The sequence below is a fragment of the Rhipicephalus microplus genome, chromosome X, assembly GCF_043290135.1.
Source record: "Rhipicephalus microplus isolate Deutch F79 chromosome X, USDA_Rmic, whole genome shotgun sequence".
Classification (NCBI taxonomy): Eukaryota; Metazoa; Arthropoda; class Arachnida; order Ixodida; family Ixodidae; genus Rhipicephalus; species Rhipicephalus microplus.
The window spans coordinates 228,633,212-228,655,178 of record NC_134710.1 but is presented as its reverse complement, the minus strand read 5'-3'; the positions used below and the strand labels follow the sequence as shown (position 1 = coordinate 228,655,178).

Here is a 21,967-nt window from a genome sequence, read left to right as displayed (position 1 = left end):
CGGTGCCACAGGTCACGAAATAACCGCTGGCACGACCGCCCGTGGCTTTCCAACGACAGACGCGGGGCATTTTTTTACGCCGAACTGCAGCATACGTATGCGTTCATCGAAGGGCGCAACTAGATGCCTCGTGAGGAGCAGCAGAATACCGCAAAGCTGCCTCGAAAAGATTCGTAATTGTTAGTGACAGACTGCCAGCATACACACCACTAGTTAGCCACGATGTTTAGCTACCGTTTGCCCCCACAAGCACTTTGTCCTCTTTTAAGAGAGACTAAAGAAAAACACAAGCTTACATTACTCGTTTAAAGCGCTATTTCACTAAAGAAGGCTAATTGCAACGAGCAAAAGTCTAAGCCATGACTTTTTATTATTATCATTATTATTATTTCGCATTGCAAGCTCCTGCATCAACGCGACGCTTAAAACATATTGGTAAAGTAAATGTTCTGAAAGCTATAGGTTGAGCCTTCGACTCCTTTACGGTGACACGTGTTGTACCATTGCTTGGCTCAGGCAGACGTCGTCAAATTATTTGAGGTCACGGCGAGCTGATGTCGCTTCTCCGAGCCAATGTCGCTGCCACCTATCACTTACTGTATACGTCTATTTTTTTTTTTCGCTGCTCATCAGGCCTACTGCTTTTTGCTTTATGTTATCCTGTATTGCGGAAGGGAGTAATTTACTCGGCTTATTTTCCTCCCGTGCTTCGAAGGCTCGCGCGCGCACACACACACACACGCACACACACACACACACACGCACACGCACACACACACACACACACACACACACACACACACACCACACACACACACACACACACGTGACACGTGAACGTTACGAGTGCGCGGCCATTTGTACGTGCCCACCGTTGACCGCTTCTCCCAGTATAACTACCAGCGTGGTGAACGCAACCGTAATGAGCTTCGCTTCCTGTCAGCCCTTGCAGTGATAGGGCCGACGTTAGACGAAACGGAAGAAAACCGCCTCCCTGCGTGCCTTCGTAAACATCAGACTGGCGCTCAAACTGGTTTCAAACAATCTTCAGAAAAATGCATTTCCTTAATGGTGGTTGGCAGGAGTGAGGCGGCAACGGGCGCGCGGGGTGTGTAGAAATTACGCCCTCGCAGAAAGCGAAGAAAAGGTCACGCGAGTTGTCACCTTCTTAGCAAGCCAACGCGAAGAAGACCGTGATTACCCGGACGATACACTCGATTCGTCAACGTTTACACCACCGAAGGATATGACTCATAAAACGCCGCAAGCGAATTTCACCCCACCCGAATCTTCCGTCGCCTACATATATATATAAAAAAGTGAAGAACGCAGGTAAGTGTACGTGGGAATATCAAAATGGACGACACGGCTTAAAATAAGAACAAGATGCGTGAACATTGAGGGCACTCTGCCGCTTTTATATACAATCGATGCGGTCACAGGCAGGGAAACATCACTTGGAACCAAAGCTCCGTCTCGGGCAAGCGAAACGGACACGCTGTGTTGGCACATTAAGGAATATTCGCAAGAGAAAGGAAAGAGGGGGCAAAATAAAGAATAACGCCGGCCCTTGGACAATAGGATCCTGAATTAGGCGCAGCGTGGCGAGTAGCGGGGGAGTCGAGCGGAATATGCCCCTTCCCCGCAGGGGAAAGAAAGAAAGGCCCACAGGAGTTCTGGGCCAAGGGCGGCATCGTCGACGAATCGGAGGATGTGCGGTGAACGGGGGGCCCCATTGTTTCGCCAACGCCATTGTCTCTTCCGGCCGCCGACAGTTGGCGCCGCGTTAAACCGACCGCACGAGCGGCACTGAAGCACGACAAACTGGAGCGCCCACGAGACGCGAAGCACGCGCGGCGACGGATGAAGCTTGACAGGCGCGAGAGGGAGGGAAGGTCACGCGCTAACGGAGTGGTCCACTGACGCGTCGCGACCACCAGGGCATGCGAGTCCGCTCCGTCCTGAAATGCTAGACCGCAGCACTCGAGCGTAGCCGATATACCAAAGGCAGGCAGAGCACCATCACGTGAACGCGTTCATTTATTGTTTTTTTTTTCTTATCGAAACGCTACTAGCATGCAGTTTAGCTAAAACATTCCATTACCACGATATATGGATATGAGATATATGCCGTAGCGGAAAGCTCCAAAAATTTCGTCCACCTGAGCTTCCGAAACGTGAACCTAAATCTAGGCATACGGGACTCGAAAATTTTTCACCGCCATCGAAAATGCGGCCGGCACTCGATCCCATGACCTCAGGTGCCGAGCAGGTGTCAGCAGTGGAGCACCGTAAATACTAGACCACCACGGCAACAACTATTGGTGTCGAATGTCATCTTACAAAGCGAGCGAGATAATTTCAAGTAAAAAAAAATATCAGTACATTCGACTAGCTAGCTACACCATGCCGTTGTTGCAAGAACGGAGGAGCTTTCACTGTCAGAGTGTATTCTACCGAGACAGCCGCGAAGCACAAAAAAAAAAAAAATCTTTGGAGCACTTCGAAGAAGCCGTAGATGAAATACTGGAACTCATTCGAGCAATCACATAATTCTTGCAGTCTAATGTAGGCGATGAAGCAGCCATCCGAACATAGATGTCTACAAATGGGCCAGCCAGTTTACTCTATAGCGGGGTAGAACACGGACACGAATATACATGCACACATCACACAGATGAGATAGACAGAAGATAAGGCTCACAAAGCCTGCTGGCCTGCAGTGCAACCTAGACAGCTGTAGGACAAACATGTCATGCTGATGTGGTACATAATGAAGAAGAGGAAAAGCGGCACATAATGAAGAAGAGGAAAGTGACGATTTCGAAGCGGCAACAGTGTTTCCGTCATGAGGAATCCGCTCTACAGATTCCGAGGAGGAACAGTGAGCAATACAAGGTCTCTTGTCTCTTTCACACCGCGTCTATTACCTCCTCATCATACCGACAGAAATTAGGTTATTTCGCATGATGCTACTATACTGTTACTTGCTGTGATGAGTCAGTTGAAAATATTGACGGCCGACTCTGCGGTGACCCTTAGCCTACGTGAAGAAATACACACTTCAACTTGAAGTTACCGTTTTACAGATGACATCACAAGTTCTGCAGCGTTATCTTGAACGCGAATTCTTGTTGGCACCGTCACACAAGTGCAAACAACTTGTTATATAAACATCTGCCACTGTTCAACATATGTCTGCGCGTGCCACGTTTTTACATATATTTAGCGTCATTTGATAACATGCCGCTCAATAAAACATTATAACACTCACCTTCTCTGCGCATATGCTTCGCATAACATCAATTACCGTTCTCAAGGTACGTGAGATCTACCATTTTTTTTCTACACATGTACACAGTCAGATCAAGACACTAGGACACTTTAGGCATGAAACGATTAACCTCCGACAAACGGGCCAGATTTTACCCTTCTCTTCGAGTTGCATTTAAACGATGTGTACTTCAGAATAACATGCCCATCGCACTTCGTCACGACCTAGCTCATTAGAAATGTTTAAGAAACGCCACATGCAGCAGGTGCACTTTGCAGCGAGCGGCAACTGCAATAATATCGTGATCCTCCCACGCAAAAAAAAAAAAAAAAATAGAGAAGTCTAGGATTTACGTTTCGAAAGCATACGATGACGAGGATAGCCGTAGCAATGGACTTCGACTACATGAGGTTCTCTAAGCTTTTCATTAACAGCGTCCGCCTCTGTGGACATCACTTCTTAAGCAAATTACATTAAGGCCGACAGCTCAGTGTCACTGAAAACTGGCACCGTTGTCGCCACGCGAGTGTTTACGCATTCTTCAAGAGTGAGTAGGAGACGTCAACATTAGCGGCTCGTGTGCGAACAAAATAAAACACAGCTAACAGATCCTGCAGCGTGCGGCTGCCTATTTAGGCCTTACTTACCTTTCAAAGTTAGGCTTTTTATTTGTATATAAGGTAGTGCAAACACAAGTTATGCTACTAAATTTTGGGAATCATTCAAAACATATTTCAAGTACTGAAAGCCAGAATTCACATTTATTGGCGGTGTTTTTATCATATTTGCAATGAGTCATCACTAGTGAACACCCATCTTTGAATGAAGGAGTGAACTCCTTTGAATGAAGTTTTCGTCAGTTTTTTTTTTTGTCTGAATTTGTGAAACTCACGATTGATTGATATGTGGAGTTTAACGTCCCAAAACCACCATATGATTATGAGAGACGCCGTAGTGGAGGGCTCCGCCGGAAATTTCGACCACCTGGGTGTGAAACTCACGAGAAATGATCATTTGCAAGCAACACCTCTGTTTCTTCCTTATACATCTTTGATCGGTATGGAAGAGGTTAACGCGCGCCCGAATGAAAGCAGTATAATGAGCTTTCCTCATTCACACCCCTATCGAAGTACGGAAGGAATCGAACCCGCGACCCAAGAAGCGTAACGGTGAGGCGCACCGTGGCGGATGATCATTGCCCGCACCACTCTCCTCCTCAGCATCATGCACTGCTTTCATACGTATCCCGTGTAGCACGCAACGAAAGCTTCCTCGCTTCCCACTCTCTCTTCCCGACCCTTCTTTTTGATTTTTCCCCTAAGTTCCATTGGACGCTCAAGATAGATCTCTTTGGACGTGCTTTGAACGAGTGCATGGGTGATGCCAGTAATCAGACTTTTCACAGCAGAACTACTAAGGTCGAGTTTTTCCGGGTAACGTAGACAGAAAATAATGGTCACCGCGAACTGGCAAGCACCAAATCCCGACGCAAGCACTCGGTACGGATTTTTAGTGGACCAGTGTGGTGAACTAGTAGGACCTGCACAATTTCTGCGGACATGTACAGTATAGTATAGCATACCAAGAGGCGGGAAAGGCCGGTGAGAGGGTAAAAACCAAGCTATGCCTAAACCCCCGATAGATGCCCACCAGCTCCGCACTTAGCGGCGTCTTCTTTTTTTTAATCTACACCAATAATTTGACTTCAATACCCGAGCTCTGTTATACCATGCGGGTCATTCAACATTCTTTTGCTAGCTGCATGTTAAACTGCCACAGACCTTCTGGGGAAAAAAAAGCGCCATACAGCTGCTCTATAAGATATACTTGCAGGCGCCCCAAGAATGGGATAACACTGCACAAGCTTCTTAACAAATATAGATGCCGCACGGAACCATCGAGAAGGCGGGTGTATCGTGGCGGGTGTTATCTGGAAGCGTATTCTTTCGTCACCGGAGTTAATTAGCAAACGTGAGACATGAATTGGTGCGTGTATGGGACCGGCTTCTTCATGCTTGATATTGTAACGAACCAGGCGATAGGTGAGTCCCAAGGAAAGCTCGCTATCTACGCGTAAATCACCTTCTCAGTCACGATGTGCGCCCGTCCGATATAGTATAGCCCTGCCGCCGGGACAAACCCCTGGACCACATCCCTATACTACGCACCCACTGCCTCAATACAGCACATGTCTCCACTCTCTCTCCTACACTCTCATACTGAAGACTTCTAGTTCATGTCTGTTTCCCTATTTGCGGCTGATGGCATTGCATGGGGAAACAATTTAAGTAATGAACTTGCAACGAAACTCAACATAATGACAATAAATATGCATGTTGCGCCAGTATGACGTTGGAATACATGTCCTTCCACGCAAGGCAGGGGGGGAGGGGGGAGGCGCAGTTTCGGATTGCAGTGGCGAACTGGCCAAATGACATCTTGTAGCAGCTGTATCAGTAATATAAATAAAGACGAAAATCACACTTCCTAGTAAATTTCTGACTTCTGCAGCAGAACTTCGAAGATATAGCCTAAATGACGCAAACATAAGGGGCAAGTTATGCACTTGTTATAAAAGCTATCACCCCATCGAGACGACACAAACTTGCCTCACTAGACTTCATCCTAGTGAGCCACTGCTATAGCAGACTCAAATTGAGAGCTACGCGACTCTTGAGTACTTCCCCTTATTTGTTGTTACCAGAAGTCCCCTTATTTTTTGCCTTTTTTTTAAGTACGTCACCATGACAAGGTATTTCCCCATCTGTTCCTAGCCGCCATTGCTGCTGCTTGCAAGCTACCCATAACGTGCCCCACATTTTTCAACTCTGTGGAGTCACCACACTATAGAGAACTCGGCTCTGCTGGCATCACGTTTCAGTCTGCCGAGATACGAATGGAAGCTGCTATGGTGTTAACGCAGGTTTTGCCTTCGAATTCTCAGAGCCGACAGGGAGCAACTACTGTCATAACGTGGCTTTCGTAGCAGCGTGCAGCAAGACTCGCTCCCTGTATAGCAGTTTGGAGAAGCTGTATCAGCTGTTCCGCAACTTGATAACGGTAGCCTTTAACACCGTCGACGTCAATCATCAAGACTGCAGTGAGGTTACTAATCAGTTTGTACAGATAATTTTCGTTCCTATACAATTTCACATTGCGCTTTCAATCTTTAAAAGTCATCTCGCTACTACGTTATAACTAAGGATGGATGAATTACAGTGGCCACAAATTTTGAGACTTCATAAAGTACTGCAATCGAAATGTAATAAGGGATTCAACGAAAGCACAACGTCTCACAGAAAGTATTATGAATGTGTCCATAAGGCTCTGTGAAAGTTTCTAACAGCACTTTTTTTAATGTTTCAAAACGTACTGTCCATACTGTGCCAAATACGTCGACAAATTCGTGAGATTGGTTCATGCACGACGCATGCTCGTTTCTCGCGCAATTCCCCCCCCCCCCCCCCCACACACAGGCGCACTGGTTGCGCATGCTATTATCATTAGAATCAGTGGTGCCACATTTCTAACCTTCCCGCAAATGTTTATCACTGCAAGCTATTAGCGCCTGCTTTCATTTTTACGCACCTTAAAAAAAGTGCTCGTTAAAACGCTTCAATGAACTGCATACAAAGCGGCACCTCCATGTACAGCTGGACTTGTCGGTGACCATCTGTTCGCGGGCGCTATGCTGGATCGGCCGAGCTGCGCTCTTGTTTCGCGAACCTCAGAATCTTTCCGAGACACCCCATTTTGAATAAGCCAACAGTACGAAAAAATCAAATCCGCCCCTCAGTGCGCTGCGTTTCATTGGTTACAATGGAGCCAGTCATCGCGTCCAAGACGGTCTACTAAGATGGACGGTGTTTTTCATTCCACAGGTCTCTTTTTCACTTTGTTTGTCGTTCCACTGAATGCAGAAGTGCACCCATGCAATAAAGGTGCCGGAAACTTTCCGTGATGATATTAGTTATTGGCACGGAGTGTTTAAATTTACTTTGAAGCTTTAAATGCCTGCACTAAGTCTGTTTTAGAATAATCAACACGGTGGCCTCAGAGATTAGTACCGGCCGAGCGTCTTACAACATCGCGACTGCAGCTAATTAAACCCGAGGCCACGTGTTAATAATCATGGTCAGCCTGTACATTCTAGCGCGCTGCTCGTCCGATGCACGTCGTCTTTGTTGCCATCACTCGCTAGCACCCAAGCACGTGCGGCCGGTTAATTAGCTATTTGGCTGAGCGGTATAGTTGGCTAGTTAGGCCAGAACATATGCTATGACCAAGCTAATTACGCCGAGTCATGGTAAGGCCGAGGTTATTACGCCACACCTTAAGAAGACCATGCTAATGAAGCCATGTCAAGCTAGGACCGGGCTGACTAAATCATGTTGATGAAATGAGTATACCATGATAACGCGACGTTAATCATGAGCATGTTAAGAAGTAAAAACATGCTATTAGCCTGTGCTAATATGATGACAATCAGTATCGTGCTGATCAGGATTATGTTAAATAGCTCAATACTGATGACGGCCTTGCTCATTGCTCCCGAGATAATTGCTTTTTAATTGAAACCTTATCAATATAGACATCTCGGTATAATAATCGTTAAGCCTTAGTCAATTAGTACAATCAAAATTAACGCAGATCTAATGCGGTCTTCGTTTCGAAACCGACCAATCACATGAGTACACGACCAACTTAAAAAGCTGCAAGAAGCTAGGTTATAACAAGCTCGTCTATGGCTCCAGCCTTGCGCAAGTACTGCGAGCTCACTAAATTATTTTATATGCAAAAAATCTGCCGCTTAACGTTCACCGCCTCAAACGCTTGACAATCACACTAGCACCATTACAGTACCCAGTTGAAGTGGGGCCTGCTCAGAATGAACGGGTTTGTATCCGAGTTGACGCGTCAATCAGTTTGATTTGGCAGACGCCGGCGGCGAAGATAGGGTACGCTTACGACGTTTGCTCTTGCCGAGGCGAAGTACTCACGTCGAGCGGCACGGTTAATCGATCAGCTTTGTCGCACAGACTATGCACACACGCACGCACAAGTAAAAGCGACATCACCACGCGGCTACGATGTCTTGCATTCAATTTCACCGCGCTCACGAAGTATCCAATCACAGCCGCGTTGGATGGACGGATGTATGTATGTATGCGGCTGCGCCCTTTAGATCGGACGGCCCCTAGCCATAAAGTCAAGTACTATCACTATGTGTTTGGGGATTGAATTTCACTCACGTTTCAATTGTAGCCATCAATCAGTTAGCCTCCCCCGGGTTATTTCTATCCATTTTAAGCCTATTTTGTCTTCACTGCCTCTTGTTATGACTGGCAGAGCAAGGACATAGCCCTGCAGAAGAGTCATCGGTGAGCCCTGCTAACGCGGTCCACGTCCTGCAGCAACGCGAGAGGCGTCCGTGTCGGACAAGAAGCGCGTCAACGGACGAGGGTATAAAAAGCGCGCCCCGTGTTCGCTCAGAGCTCACTCTCAATGGCCTCTGTGACGGCCGGTCGTGTCTCATGGCGTTGCTCATGTTAAGGCGCGTCTGCTCGCCTAGTCTGTCGAGCTCTGTAAATATGTAAATAAATCGTCTGTCCTTTGTGTGAGCAAGAAGCCTCGCAAGAGTTCTTCTGTCCAGGCGCCTAGGTGACTGCCTGTAGCCCTGCTCCACGGTCACAACACTCTAAACTAAAATGCTTTGAAAAAAAAAAAAATCCGCGCCATTGTCTTGGACTATAGAGTGGAGCGCTTTACAGAACATTATCAAATGTTCAGCCGTTTCCTCCTCCTCTCCACACGCACTACATACCTTGTCTGTGCCTTCGCATTTGGCTCGGTACGTCTTGGTCCGCAATACTCCCGTTCTGGCCTCGCACAGCAGAGAACTACCCCGAGAATCGTCGTACATTTTTTTTCTTTTGCAATTTCCTGCTTTCTTGAAAGTTCGGTAGGTCTCCAGTGATGATTTCGTAAGCATTCCAATCTTCCACACGTGTCCCTCTCTGTTTCCTTCACATTCTTTTTAACCGATGTTTCCTTTTATAGGCTTGGTATTCTGCTGTTGTCTAAATATTTTCTTGACAATTTTCGAGTTCACTTCCTCCATATAGTATTACTATTCTTCATGTACAGTGTCAATTTTTATGAAAGGAAACACGGCGGCACATGGCCTGCGCGCCCCGGCTGCTGCTGGCAGCGCGTTCAAGCTGATGCGATAGCAACCACAGTCTCCATCTTTTCGCGTCATGTCGCGGCGAGCAAAACAACCATTCGTTGGATATAGAAGAGCAAGATTGCAACCCCTCTCGCGTAATCGTCTTGAAGGGGAAAGGGGTCGCGATCTTGCCACTGGTACCATATCATTAAAGAATGGTTGTTTTCCTCGCCGCGAGATGACGCGAAGAGAGACTGTGGTTGCTATCTCTCCCGCTTGAGCGCGCTGCCAGCAGCCGCCGGAGCGCGCAAGTTGCGCGTAGCCGTGTTTCCTTTCATACAAAAAACTCCCAAGCATTTCCCCGAGGGTGAATATGGTTAAGTACGAATGCACGGGGTGATGCTATGAAGGGTATTTATTAATTCGCACTATTATATTTATTAATCACACTGTGGTGCCTTTATGGTGTAATGGTTCCTGGGAATCGCAATTTGATCACACGGGGGAGTTTACGTTAACTCACTGGCGAATGCCAACGGATTTTAACTTTACTTCCCCTCATAGCATCACCCCGTGCATTCGCACTTAACCATGTTCCCCCTCGGGGAAATGCTTGGGAGTTTTATTACTGATGATGATGATTAAAGTGTAATTAATGAATTTAAGTGTTGTTTGTCATGAAGCATTTGTACACAGATACATTATATACGAAGTATTATTTATTTACACTTCACGATTTTCGTACGATGCATTAAATGCACACATCGCGAGCGCGTCTCACACACACACACACACACACACACACACACACACACACACACACACACACACACACACACACACACACACACACACACACACACACACACACACACACACACACACACACACACACACACACACACACACACACACACACACACACAAACTACACTACAGATTAGCACCTATTCGTGTTATCGTTGTAGCTCACGGTTAGTCCCAGCGCTTTGCGGAGGAGCGAGCGAGGGGGGAGGGGGACACGCGCAGCGGCGTTAAAGATATAAGGCGCGTTACTGACACCGATATCAGCGTCGCGTGCGTGGCTTATTCGGTAAAGCGTCGCACTGCGGCCCGCCAAGTCCTCTTTCTTTTAAAGATAGAGAGAAGACGGCGGTGGATGGTTTGGGGTCGCTTATAAATGTATTCACACTTGAAATTGACACTGTACAAGTATCTGAAAACTTTTCTAGCCCAACGCTCCTCTCCCATTTTTTTTTTCTTCTCAATCACTTTTCAAATTCTATCTTGCTGAGAGCTTCACAGCACTCGAACGATGTCCACCCCATGACACCCTATACCCCCTGATTTGGGGTATTCCCGTGTGCTCCCAAAACAAGCCTACTTGCTGCCATGATGCGAGCGCCCCTGGTTACCAGTTGACCTTATATTTATCTGCCATATTTCATAGAGGCGCAACGAGCAGCACGACCGCTGCCCCGCCGCGGTGGTCTAGGGGCTAAGGTACTCGGCTGCTGACCCGCAGATCGCGGGTTCGATTCCCGGCTGCGGCGGCTGCATTTCCGATGGAGGCGGAAATGTTGTAGGCCCGTGTGCTCAGATTTGGGTGCACGTTAAAGAACCACAGGTGGTCGAAATTTCCGGAGCCCTCCACTACGGCGTCTCTCATAATCAAATGGTGGTTTTGGGACGTTAAACCCCACATATCAATCAGCAATCAGCAGCTCGGGAGTGCTGCGTGTGCACCCTAGCTGCCTTCGAGAGTGGAAATTACCTTGCTGCTGCAGGGTGGAACGAAAGAAGCTGTCCGAAAGAGGACAAACGCCCACGAACACGCCTGTGGGAGGCGCGTGTTGAGTTGGCAAACAGATGGCGCGGCTATCACGCTGACGTCGCTGCACTGTTAAAATGTTGACCGAGTGGCGGCGCTGACGTGTTCGCACGCGGTGTTTCTTTGATAACCACAGCAAATGTCACACATGCATTTCCAACGCCAGGCGCGTTCCTGTAGCCATTTTTATCAACGCTCCTACCACGCACTCCGCGCTGTCTTCATGCCGTGGCCGCCGCAGAGCGAGCTCGGAGCAAACTCGTCCGCCCGAGAAGCTCGGGCCATCTTGCATACGTAGCACCCCTGAATAGCATTGCAAGAAAGCTCCGGATTTCTCGAGAAGGTCGTGAAATAAAGCAACGACCGAAATTGCGACGGCAGAGTTTGGTTTCGTTTTAGACATGCTTTTCGTAACTGATTGATTGATTGATTGATTGATTGATTGATTTGTGGGGTTTAACGTCCCAAAACCACTATTTGATTATAAGAGACGCCGTAGTGGAGGGCTCCAGAAATTTTGACCACCTGGGGTTCTTTAACGTGCACCCAAATCTGAGTACACGGGCCTACAACGTTTCCGCCTCCATCGGAAATGCAGCCGCCACAGCCGGGATTTGATCCCGCGACCTGCGGGTCAGCAGCCGAGTACCTTAGCCACTAGACCACCGCGGCGGGGCATTTTCGTAACTGAGTATGCTTCGTGGCGCGCGTGATTTCAACAATTATCTTTCAAGATGCGTGGCGTATGCCGCTTTAAAGATACGTGGCGCAACACAACAACCGAACGGTAATCTGTGCGAGTACACCTGGCGACGGCAAATCAGCCTTAGAAGCCAAATATTTGCAGACCAACTCAACGTCCAAATACGGCAGGTTTCTTTTAACCCATTAGCGTCACATGCATATTCCCGATAACTCAAGGCTCGAAACTCGGTTTTTAAATAATGTCTGTCCTTTCCGTCATCGTCGTCAAGCTGTAATCAAGCCGTTTCCTCCTTCGCACTCACCGCATGACGAAATAAAACGCTTCTTCCAGTGACCCAAATGGTGATCGAGGCCATGGGCCTTCGATGTGTGGTCATGAGCGTGTAAACAGCGAACCACATTATATCTATCTATCTATCTATCTATCTATCTATCTATCTATCTATCTATCTATCTATCTATCTATCTATATATATATATATATATATATATATATATATATATATATATATATATATATATATATATTGAAATGAGTCATACATCCACTGCCAACTGCTGTCGAACTTGTAGAACGAACAATCGGTGATTACTTAGGAATAACTCGCTTATCACGTTTTATTCTACGCCATATTGCTGCGGAGTGAAATTATGGCTAAAACATCCACTTTGGGAACTTTCGTTTCCACAAGATTTCAACTGACTTTCGAGTAAACGGAAGAAATGTTCAACTTATAGACGCGCCAGACACAGAGCGACGTGTCCTCACAATAATAGCTCAAGTCTGCCTTATATAGCTCCGCTCCACCATGCAAGCTCACCTTTGCGTCACTCTTACTGGGGCAGAACGGTAGCCTGTCGTCGCCGACTTCAATGGTGCCTCCTCGAAGCTTGACCTCGCTTACTGTCTACACGCGTGCTTTGGAACGGAACTTAGCATGACGGCGTCTACAGCAAAACAGGAACAGACGCACGGCAACAACCGGAACTTACCCAATGTGCTGTAACGAGCACCGTCGGCGTAGATGAAGTCACATTGCGGACCTGGAAACAATCGCGCAGAAAACAAGAGTTGCATGCGGTTTCCACTGCCTCCCTAGACGTCATCGCGTGGTCTTCGCACGCGTCTAGCAGAGAAGCTAGCTTTGCAGACACAGCAGGTGCGCTCATGGCCGGATTTAGCGTTACTTCCATCACCGTTATGCTCGCTGTTCGCCATGCTTGCTGCTACTGCAAACGTGTTTGGTCTCTACCTTCCTGTCACAGAATCAATGCCAACTCTATCTCACCAGAACGAACACGATTTTTTTCCGCCTTGCATAACAAAATAACTCGACCTATGCAATGCAGTTTAATAATTGAAGCCGGTGAGTTATCCAGGGACAGCAAACGCTTCCAACAAATTCTGAAAGTTGTACCACTTTTAATATAAGCGTTGAATTTGCAAACTTGTGGCAAAAATGTACTGCTATAACAAGTCATTGTTCCGCAACAAAAAGGCATTAGTTAAGCGTTATTTAAAACTATTAAACCAAATTTACTGATTCACCAATGCATGCCGCCGTACAATGCGGAAACACGCTTAACAGGTGCCCGCTTTAGATTGACCTGCGTGTACCTGCGTCTTGCAAGTGCAGTGGCTCCAATAAGTAAGTCGATACGTGTGCCGCTCACTAGAATTATTAATTTAAAAAGCTGATTATTAACAGAGCGTTATTTAGCCGCCAGTAACAAATTTCAGTTGCTCATGAAAGTAATGTCTGCATCGAGTAATTCCGCTGAAAAGGTGAAATTGTTTCCTGCCTAAAGAAATATTTGGCGTTTTGTTTGAAAAGAAATAATAAACGAAGATATGTGCACGCTTCCTAAGGTACAATGTTATAGCGTTCTAAGTGAGCGCGGTCCACGCTTCACACAACAGATGGCGCACACATCCATCTGAACGATTCTGAACTTAAAGGAGCTTATTACTACTCCGCCAATGTCTGTCACCCTTTGTATTCCCCCCCACCCCCACCCATGCTTCTCTTTCTCTGTTGAGTCTCACACTGTTAGGCCACAGTATTTGAGGCCACCCGTCTCAAAGAGAACAGCCAGCTACCGTCATCACCACCGATTCGCGAGGAGCTGTACCCTGCCACTCATTTCAGCGGTGCAGCAATAGCGTCCTACAAAGCGCGCCGTTTGTTTGCAAGGGAAAAAGAGCGGGGCCGGTTCGCCCTCTAAGCAGGGCGGTGACGTCTCGGTACAGACATGCAATTGCGAAGACGTAGCCAAAGCAGCACTTGTGTGAAAGCGAAGTTCAAAAAGGCGACGTTGAAGCAGGGCACAACCACTACGCCCTGTGTAACGCGTGCGTTATGATGGTTACGCGCATCTTCGCGCACTTGCACACCTGCATGTATTTGTCGCGGCAAGCGTTTCGGCTGTCCACTACGATTAAGGCAACGTCACTCAAGACATAAACAGTTAAAGGCTAATTAATATGTAAGCGCGTTGGTTATATTTAAGCGTTTTTATCACCCTATAACATGGGCGAAAAAAAAAACAAAGCTTGAAGGACGCTAGCGCTTCGCCTTCGTAATCAGGACTAGCTCACACCTTTTGAATCACTAGCCCGGCTTCAATTCGCGGACACCTAATCCATGCCGCAAGCAAACGAACGTCTGTTGCTTTTGGTGGGCCACCAACCGCCAGCTTTGACGATTGGTGCGATGCTGTACGCTATTGCCACGCAATAGTACTCGCGTTAAGGACACTTGTCACACTGGATGAAATCCGCATATATGTTTTTTTTTCTCCTTTAACAGTGTGGCAGAACGCCGACACCAAAGTTAGCGCGAAACAGGCTCTTTAACACTACCGCTTCAGAAAAAAAGAAAAGTTCGCACGTTTTCCGTCTACGGCCCGAACATAGTTAAGCACAACATATGTTCAACGGCGCGCCTATACTGCTTTCATAAATATACTTTCGAGTGGTCTGTAGCGCAAGAAAGATTGTATTCTGCTGTTTTCTAAGGCCAGACGCATCAGAAGCCAATCATTCCTGCGATTCAAGACGTGTTGCTGTGCTTCACGCTTTCAGAACTTACGTGAAAGGCGAAAATATTTACAATTTAACGCCTGCAGCGCCACATCTGCACCTCGCCTTCTTTACCAGTCGCGAATCATGCCCGCACCGCTGAACTATAGAGACGCACAATTTCACTCCTCGTGTCCCAGCTTAACCTGGTTCGCATCGGTGCAAGCAAAATAAATGGACCTACACATGAGCTCCTCATGCAACATATATAAGAGGCACCGTCGAAGTGCACGCATTCCGACTGGCAAACAAACTGGCAAACGGCTGCAGACGCATCGCAAGCGGGATGTCTTACAAAGAGCTTGTCGCAATACCGATACTAGGCAGCAGCAGCGACGGGAGAGTGGCTTCGGCTGCTGAGGCGTGAACTAAAGTCGGACTCGCTCTGCATATATTGCACAATAAGTTATGGCCGAGAACGAGAAACACGAGTGCTTCGGGCTGCAAGCATTGGAATACGCTAGGCCATCAACTATACGGGCCTGCAGAAATATCGTGATTTTGTCAAGATGTATCCGGCAATGGAACGCTACACAACAGGGGATAGGACCATGCCACATGACACACAACTCCACCTTATTCTTGGACGAGGATGTAAACTGGCGTTACAACCTAGCACTGGAACAGTGGAGCTACGGGAGACAGTACAAAGACTCGCGTTCTTTTTAACTCTCTTTTGTTTTGTTTATTTTTTTGCCACCAAATACGCGTCACCAGTGATGAACCTAAACAAGTTGACGCATAGAATGACAATGAACTGTCAGTCTCTACATTGCAATGCGGTGCCCAGCATTGTATAAGCGGCGCCACAGGTGTGTTGCAGAGAGCCAGCGTTAAATAACTCCTCTTCCACCACCCCTCTCTCTCTCACACACACACAAACACACACTCTCTCTCTCTTAAAATTTCACCATTGCACCTCACCCGCTCTCAACGACGAAAAAAAAAAGGTATCAAATAGCTTTCATAAGTTATGATAAAACAAGTCATTCCGCAACACTGATATTATTAGAGACTCATCTATAGTTATTCGAGTCTAGCCAATCCTAGATTCCATATCTTCGCTCTCGAGAGCAATCTATCGCGTATATGATGAGTGCTAACTACATAGCATCGCGAGTTCAGAGTTTAGTAATATAATTTTTGGGGTTTAAGGTCTCAAAACCACCACATGATTATGAGAGACGCCGCAGTGGAGTGCTTCGGAAATTTCGACAACCTGGTGTTTTTTTTTTTAACGTACACCTAAATTTAGGTACACGGGCCTCAAGTATTTTCGCCTCCATCGAAAATGCGACCTCCCCGGTCGGGATTTGATGCCGTCACTTGCGGGTCAGCAGTCGAGCACCATACCCGCACTGAGGCGGGTCGACTTCAAAGTTTCATTAGCAGCAACGGTTGCTAAGCTAATTACCTCACTACATTAACTTTAGCAACGCTGATGCTACATTTCTCGACTGTCACTATGTCTAGTCTTAACTCCTGAGCTCTATGAGAACCGCTCGAACCATGGGCGTCGGCAGGGAGGTTCAAAAGGGCCACCTGCTCCCCTTAAGCCTCACCAGCACTTGCCCTCACCCAATTTACACCAGTGCTTTCGCCTTCATCCACCCGCGATGCAACACTGGTTTAAATCCCCAAAGAGAAAATATTGTTGTTTTTGTTGTTGTTGTTGTACAGGTCGTGAAAAAAAAGCAACACACTATTCGCTTTGAATAGCCAACGAGGTGCAACCTATAAGGGCAATTTACTTTTCCTACGATTATACCGTTTATACACGGGCGTTTCACAATCAATTAGCTCGATTCGCAATAATAGGTGGACACCACATTACGGTGTACCAAGACTGCTTGTTCACTGACATTTGTACTGTAAATGTTTTACGTTCATCACTGACCACAAAAGACATGTTGCTGCATTCACATGCCTTTTCACGGTAACACGTGGTATTCGGGCGCTTTTAACCACCACGCTCGTCGTACGCAAAAATTGCTCGTCTATTACTGCTTCACAAACGGGTATTTCGAACAGCCGTTGAGTACGCTAGTATAGTCCATCATCATTATCCCGGAGGTGCCCAGAATACCCTACTCACCACTGGCGGTCATAACTCCATGGAGGCATTTTGGTTTCCTCTTGGAATAGAAGTTTGGTAGCACATAGGGAGAAGGTTCCAGCCAACTATTTGGACGAGAACCGAGCGGGAGACTAACACGAAGGGAGTCAAGCGGTGTGCCGCCTCATTGTCCTCGTCCAAGTATACATATACATCCTCGTCCAAGTATACAACCCCTTCGCTAGGTGTAAGAGCCTTACGTCGTCGCAACAAGATCACTAAAGCTATAGAGGCGTACACGAGCTGCCTCGTTTCGCACGTGCGGTTCCCTCTTCAAGCACCACATTGTAATGGCGTCATCGATACGCGGGAAAGAATGGACAAAATGTCATGCAAGCTTCCCATACGTAGGAGCTTTCAGCTCATTTGATTGGCGCGCTCCTAAACGTAAGAGGGCGAGTCAAATGTGGTCAGGCGGCCACGCGAAGATCGAAATGAGGAAAGGCGTTCACTTAATTTTATTCCGAGTTTTCCAGGCTTAATAAATTCGGAGTACGGGTCCCTATCACTGCCGTACTTGCTTACTAACCTCATCAGACTTCAGTACGCGCAGCACACAAAATGCGTTGGGGGGGGGGGGGGAGGAAGGGGCTTTAATCTTGCTCGTCGCACGTGCGTGCATGCGAGCGCGTACGGCTAGGAATGACCTCCAAACCAACTTTCAATTACGTCTTTTGAGCAAAGTGCGAGTTCCCTTGCGACGCCGACATGCAGTTGGCGCACGCAAGAGAGTGTAGCCTCAGCAGCCCACTGACGACCACACTCAACTTTTTGCCGCCTAACGGCCGTCACGCCGAGAGATCCGCTATTCGTAGACGCGCCAAGTGCGCCTCCTCTCACGTCGCCATCGTGCTGCGTTCCCGGTTCCCTCGAATTTGGTGCAGCGCAACTACATACCGAGGCCTCCATATGTAGCAATGGTAAGCGCTTGCTTGCACTCGCGATGCACGCGAACTATAACCGTTAGCCAATTTCGTCAGGGCGTGAATCTGATATCACCGGCGCGTCAGGAGATACCGGTAACAACAGCAAGTTACGATGCAGTGACCAAAACACAGTAGCGCCGTTCCGCGTTTAGCGGCATGCCCCAAGGATTTCGCCAACGAGAGAACCACATGTCGCAAAAGCTAGCGGTATGGGACCCCCTCGAGTTGACGCCATTCGTATAGCTGGCCCGTTGTAAAAATAAACTGAATAAAACACGGAAGAAAAAAAAAAAGGTAGCGCAATTGGCATACATTCCAGTGAGTCGCTATAATCACGTGAGCTACACGTGTAACCCCGAATTCTGCAACTTTGACGCTTTCGGTATGTTCACACATTGGCTCACAGCATCAACAGACCTACCTGATAAATGTGAAACAGAGCATAAAGGCATCAACAAGCACACACTAAGGCAAAAGGGGTGGATGGCGCTATATATACACTCCAAATGGCGGGCCGGGCCGCGCAGTCCAGGCGACATAACCGACATCACACACACACCGGGCTCTACGTGAAGCAAGATGACAGCTTCCCATCACCCGCCGGGAGACTTTTGCCATGTTATGCTATAGAGTCGCACCGACCAACAAGCCGCAAACTTTAACAGCGCGTTGCGCACAACCGTTTGAACGAAATTCGGTTGATTCGTCAGAAATATATGGCAACGCCCACGATAAAACTTTTGCGAAAAGTACGTCCACTCACAACGCTCATTAAAAATTCATCAAACCACGCCTAGATCACATATGGACAATAGTAACTGCATAACCAGAACTCTTTCGCTCCTTATCTCTAACCATCACGCAGCGCTGTTAGAGAGAAGCGGTACAATGTTGTCAACCTGCGAAATTTCACAAAACACAGGCTGCGCACTCTCGATTATAAAAACTGTAGGTGAAAGCAGCCGTTCGGGTGAGAGGGCAGGCCAACTGTCTTATGCGAAGTTAATTCCAGATTGATGGTAAATACGCGGTTCAACAGTGGTGAAATATTGCAGAAAGGCAACTACAATGACACGTCATTTTGAGATTTTGAGCACGAACATGCTGCACAAGACGTGATAACGATAACAATGTTTTTTTTTAACAATGCAGAATTAGTTACGCTCGACGAAAAAATTTCTGAAGCGACGGTGAGCTTAGCCGATTCGTCTGCGCTTCCAAAACACTTGAGGGGCCTTTACGAAACTCCGACTGTTCGTTTCACACGGGGCAGACTGCGTGCACGACGGGGGTCACAGTAGCCCTGCATTTGGGGAATAGGTAAAGTCCACGGCTTGTCCTGCACATGCACGGCGCTCCTCAGGCCAAGCCTTCACGTATAGCAAACAATGAAGCGACCTACGCATATTTCAGCTTTCACGCATTCCAAGGCGAGACACGTCGCGTTCGCCGCGTCGGCTTCACGTTGTGTTATCGCAATCCCGTTAAAACACACCTCGACGAACGGTAAAAGCCCCGTCAGTGCTACAAAAACTTCGCTTTTCCGGTTTCCTGCTGGAATGCTTTGACGAAACGAGGTTGGAACAACGAACAAGAACGAAGTCGGGGCTACAAGCATAAGATACACCCGGGTTCAGCAAGCAGCCTATAGGCTCGCAGCGCAAGAACTTGACTCAGCTCGGGTCACGTTTGTCCAAAGCATTGCGTTGTATACGCAGTATTCGACGCACTTTCTCTACGCGGCAGGGTGGTACAGCTCGTACGCGCGCCACCGCGAATCTCTATTGCAATGGCAACCCTTAACAGCTGCTTTGCTGAAACCGAGCGCGAAACTGCGAGGCTGCGCCCCGCATTCACCATCGGAAAGGGCTCTGCGAGGCCTACGATACATTTCTCTTCAGCGAAAGAGTGGCTACTTGGGCTGGTTGGTATAGCATTACGAAAAAGATATACTGATTTGATTGATTTGTGGGGTTTAACGTCCCAAAACCACCATATGATTATGAGAGACGCCGTAGTGGAGGGCTCCGGAAATTTTGACCACCTGGGGTTCTTTAACGTGCACCCAAATCTGAGCACACGGGCCTCGACATTTCCGCCTCCATCGGAAATGCAGCCGCCGCAGCCGGGATTTGAACCCGCGACCTGCGGGTCAGCAGCCGAGTGCCTTAGCCACTAGACCACCGCGGCGGGGCGAAAAAGATATACTCTCTTAGTGCGCAGAACGTATCAGAAGAGAAGTCAGATAGGACAGAGCGCACACTTACCAACCACTTTATTGCTCAGATAGCGGAAATGCATAAACAATCAAGAGGGCGAGAACATGAAACACAGAAAAAGGGTAAATGAAGGTGCATGCGCAAAAAAAACATGTCCAAATCATGAAATTACACTTTAACAGGAAAGATACTCGTACTCATAGCCAAACAAGTTGACACAGGAGGCACTTACACATTCAGTTTGCCGTGCGAATCAAACGCGCTGAACGTATTTCACATACCGTCTTGTCCCTATATCTTGTCATTTATTTGGCATTCATCAAACACCGGGGTGCACCCACAACTGGCACACTGATTGCCCCCTGATCCGCGCAGGAGATTTGCGTGCTCCCTAAGGCGATCGTTCAGACAGCGCCCCATCTAACCGATGTGGCAACGACCACACGATAGAGAAATGCGATACACAGCGTCCACATTACATTCTAAGAACAATTTTGCATGCTTCTTATTACACCCAAACACATGAAGATTTCTTCGGAGTTTACTATTCTGCCTACGGACATTAGCTTGGTTTTTTGTTTTTGCGGTGAAAAGAACCTTCACCCCTGTTTTTGTAAGAATTGTTTTTAAGCAGTGCAAAACTCTGTGCAAATAAGGTATGGCAGAAACTTTCGGCTTTGGCTCTTTCTGTGCTGCGTCATTTGCATTCTTGTTCTGCTTCGTTTCATTCACAAGTGACTCTGCTACACGTGAGAGCAAATGATCAAGAAAGCCTGCTGTCTTACTACCCCTGTCACACGGCATATAATGTCATTTACAGCGAATGTAATTTGTTTGCTGTCACACAAGAAAACTAATGCAATTTGATGAAAATGACATTTTCTGTCGAATGAGTTCCCGAAACACATTCGCATTCGATTTCGGACCGAATGAGTATAGTCTCGACGCCAGGGACCTTTATGGAGATGACTGTCAACATATGTATACATAACCTTTACCATTTGTAAATATATTTTTCTTTACTAGACTAACTTATTACTGGTTTGATGACATAAATGCACGCGCGAAATTTTTTAAAGGCTACTTTCAACTACAGCGGCTGGATGCTGACGACGTTTGATTTCGCTCTGCCATCGTTGTTGCCTGTATCACGGATGTTGATCGTTCAATTGCACGTACAGTGGTGACCGAAGTGGTGACTACACAAAATCGTTGCCGCCGTCTCATATCTGCAGTCGGAAAGTCAGTCACTTCAGTTCACCGTATTCACGCCCAGCCGCGCATGTCGCCGTCCATTCGGCGCATATCGCCGAGTGGGTCGTGCAGCTGTGACAAGCCGTGCAAAACGGCCGCGTTTACATTCTAGGGACACCTTCTTGTCCATAAAAATTATTCGTGTGGGAACACGCACATATGTTACATGCAAATTTTAGTATATTTTTTTATTTATCCCGGAATCTACGGCTCTGGAGGACTAAGGTCCTGGTCATCATTTCAATATGAGATTTGTTTTCGTAGTGTGACAGCACGCAGGTAAAATAACATTACGTCCGCTTAATGTCATTCGTTGCAAGTGGCAACAGTGACGTTCCACGTAGGGAATTTTCCCATTTTCGGGAAATTTTCGCCTGTCATTTTGAGCCAA

General features: G+C 47.3%; 1 protein-coding gene across 6 annotated transcripts in view; it reads right to left on the bottom strand.

The window, feature by feature from the left end:
• twin (CCR4-NOT transcription complex subunit 6-like twin) overlaps nucleotides 1-21,967 on the bottom strand; it is a 264,806-nt gene that overhangs the window by 168,510 nt on the left and 74,329 nt on the right. For 4 of the 6 annotated variants that reach the window (XM_075878739.1, XM_075878738.1, XM_075878735.1 and 1 more), the window contains exon 6: nucleotides 12,973-13,023. The exons of the other annotated variants lie outside the window; for them this stretch is intronic. In XM_075878739.1, the coding sequence (XP_075734854.1) occupies nucleotides 12,973-13,023 (51 nt within the window). The remainder of the gene's footprint in view (nucleotides 1-12,972; nucleotides 13,024-21,967) is intronic. 6 annotated transcript variants of the gene reach the window in all.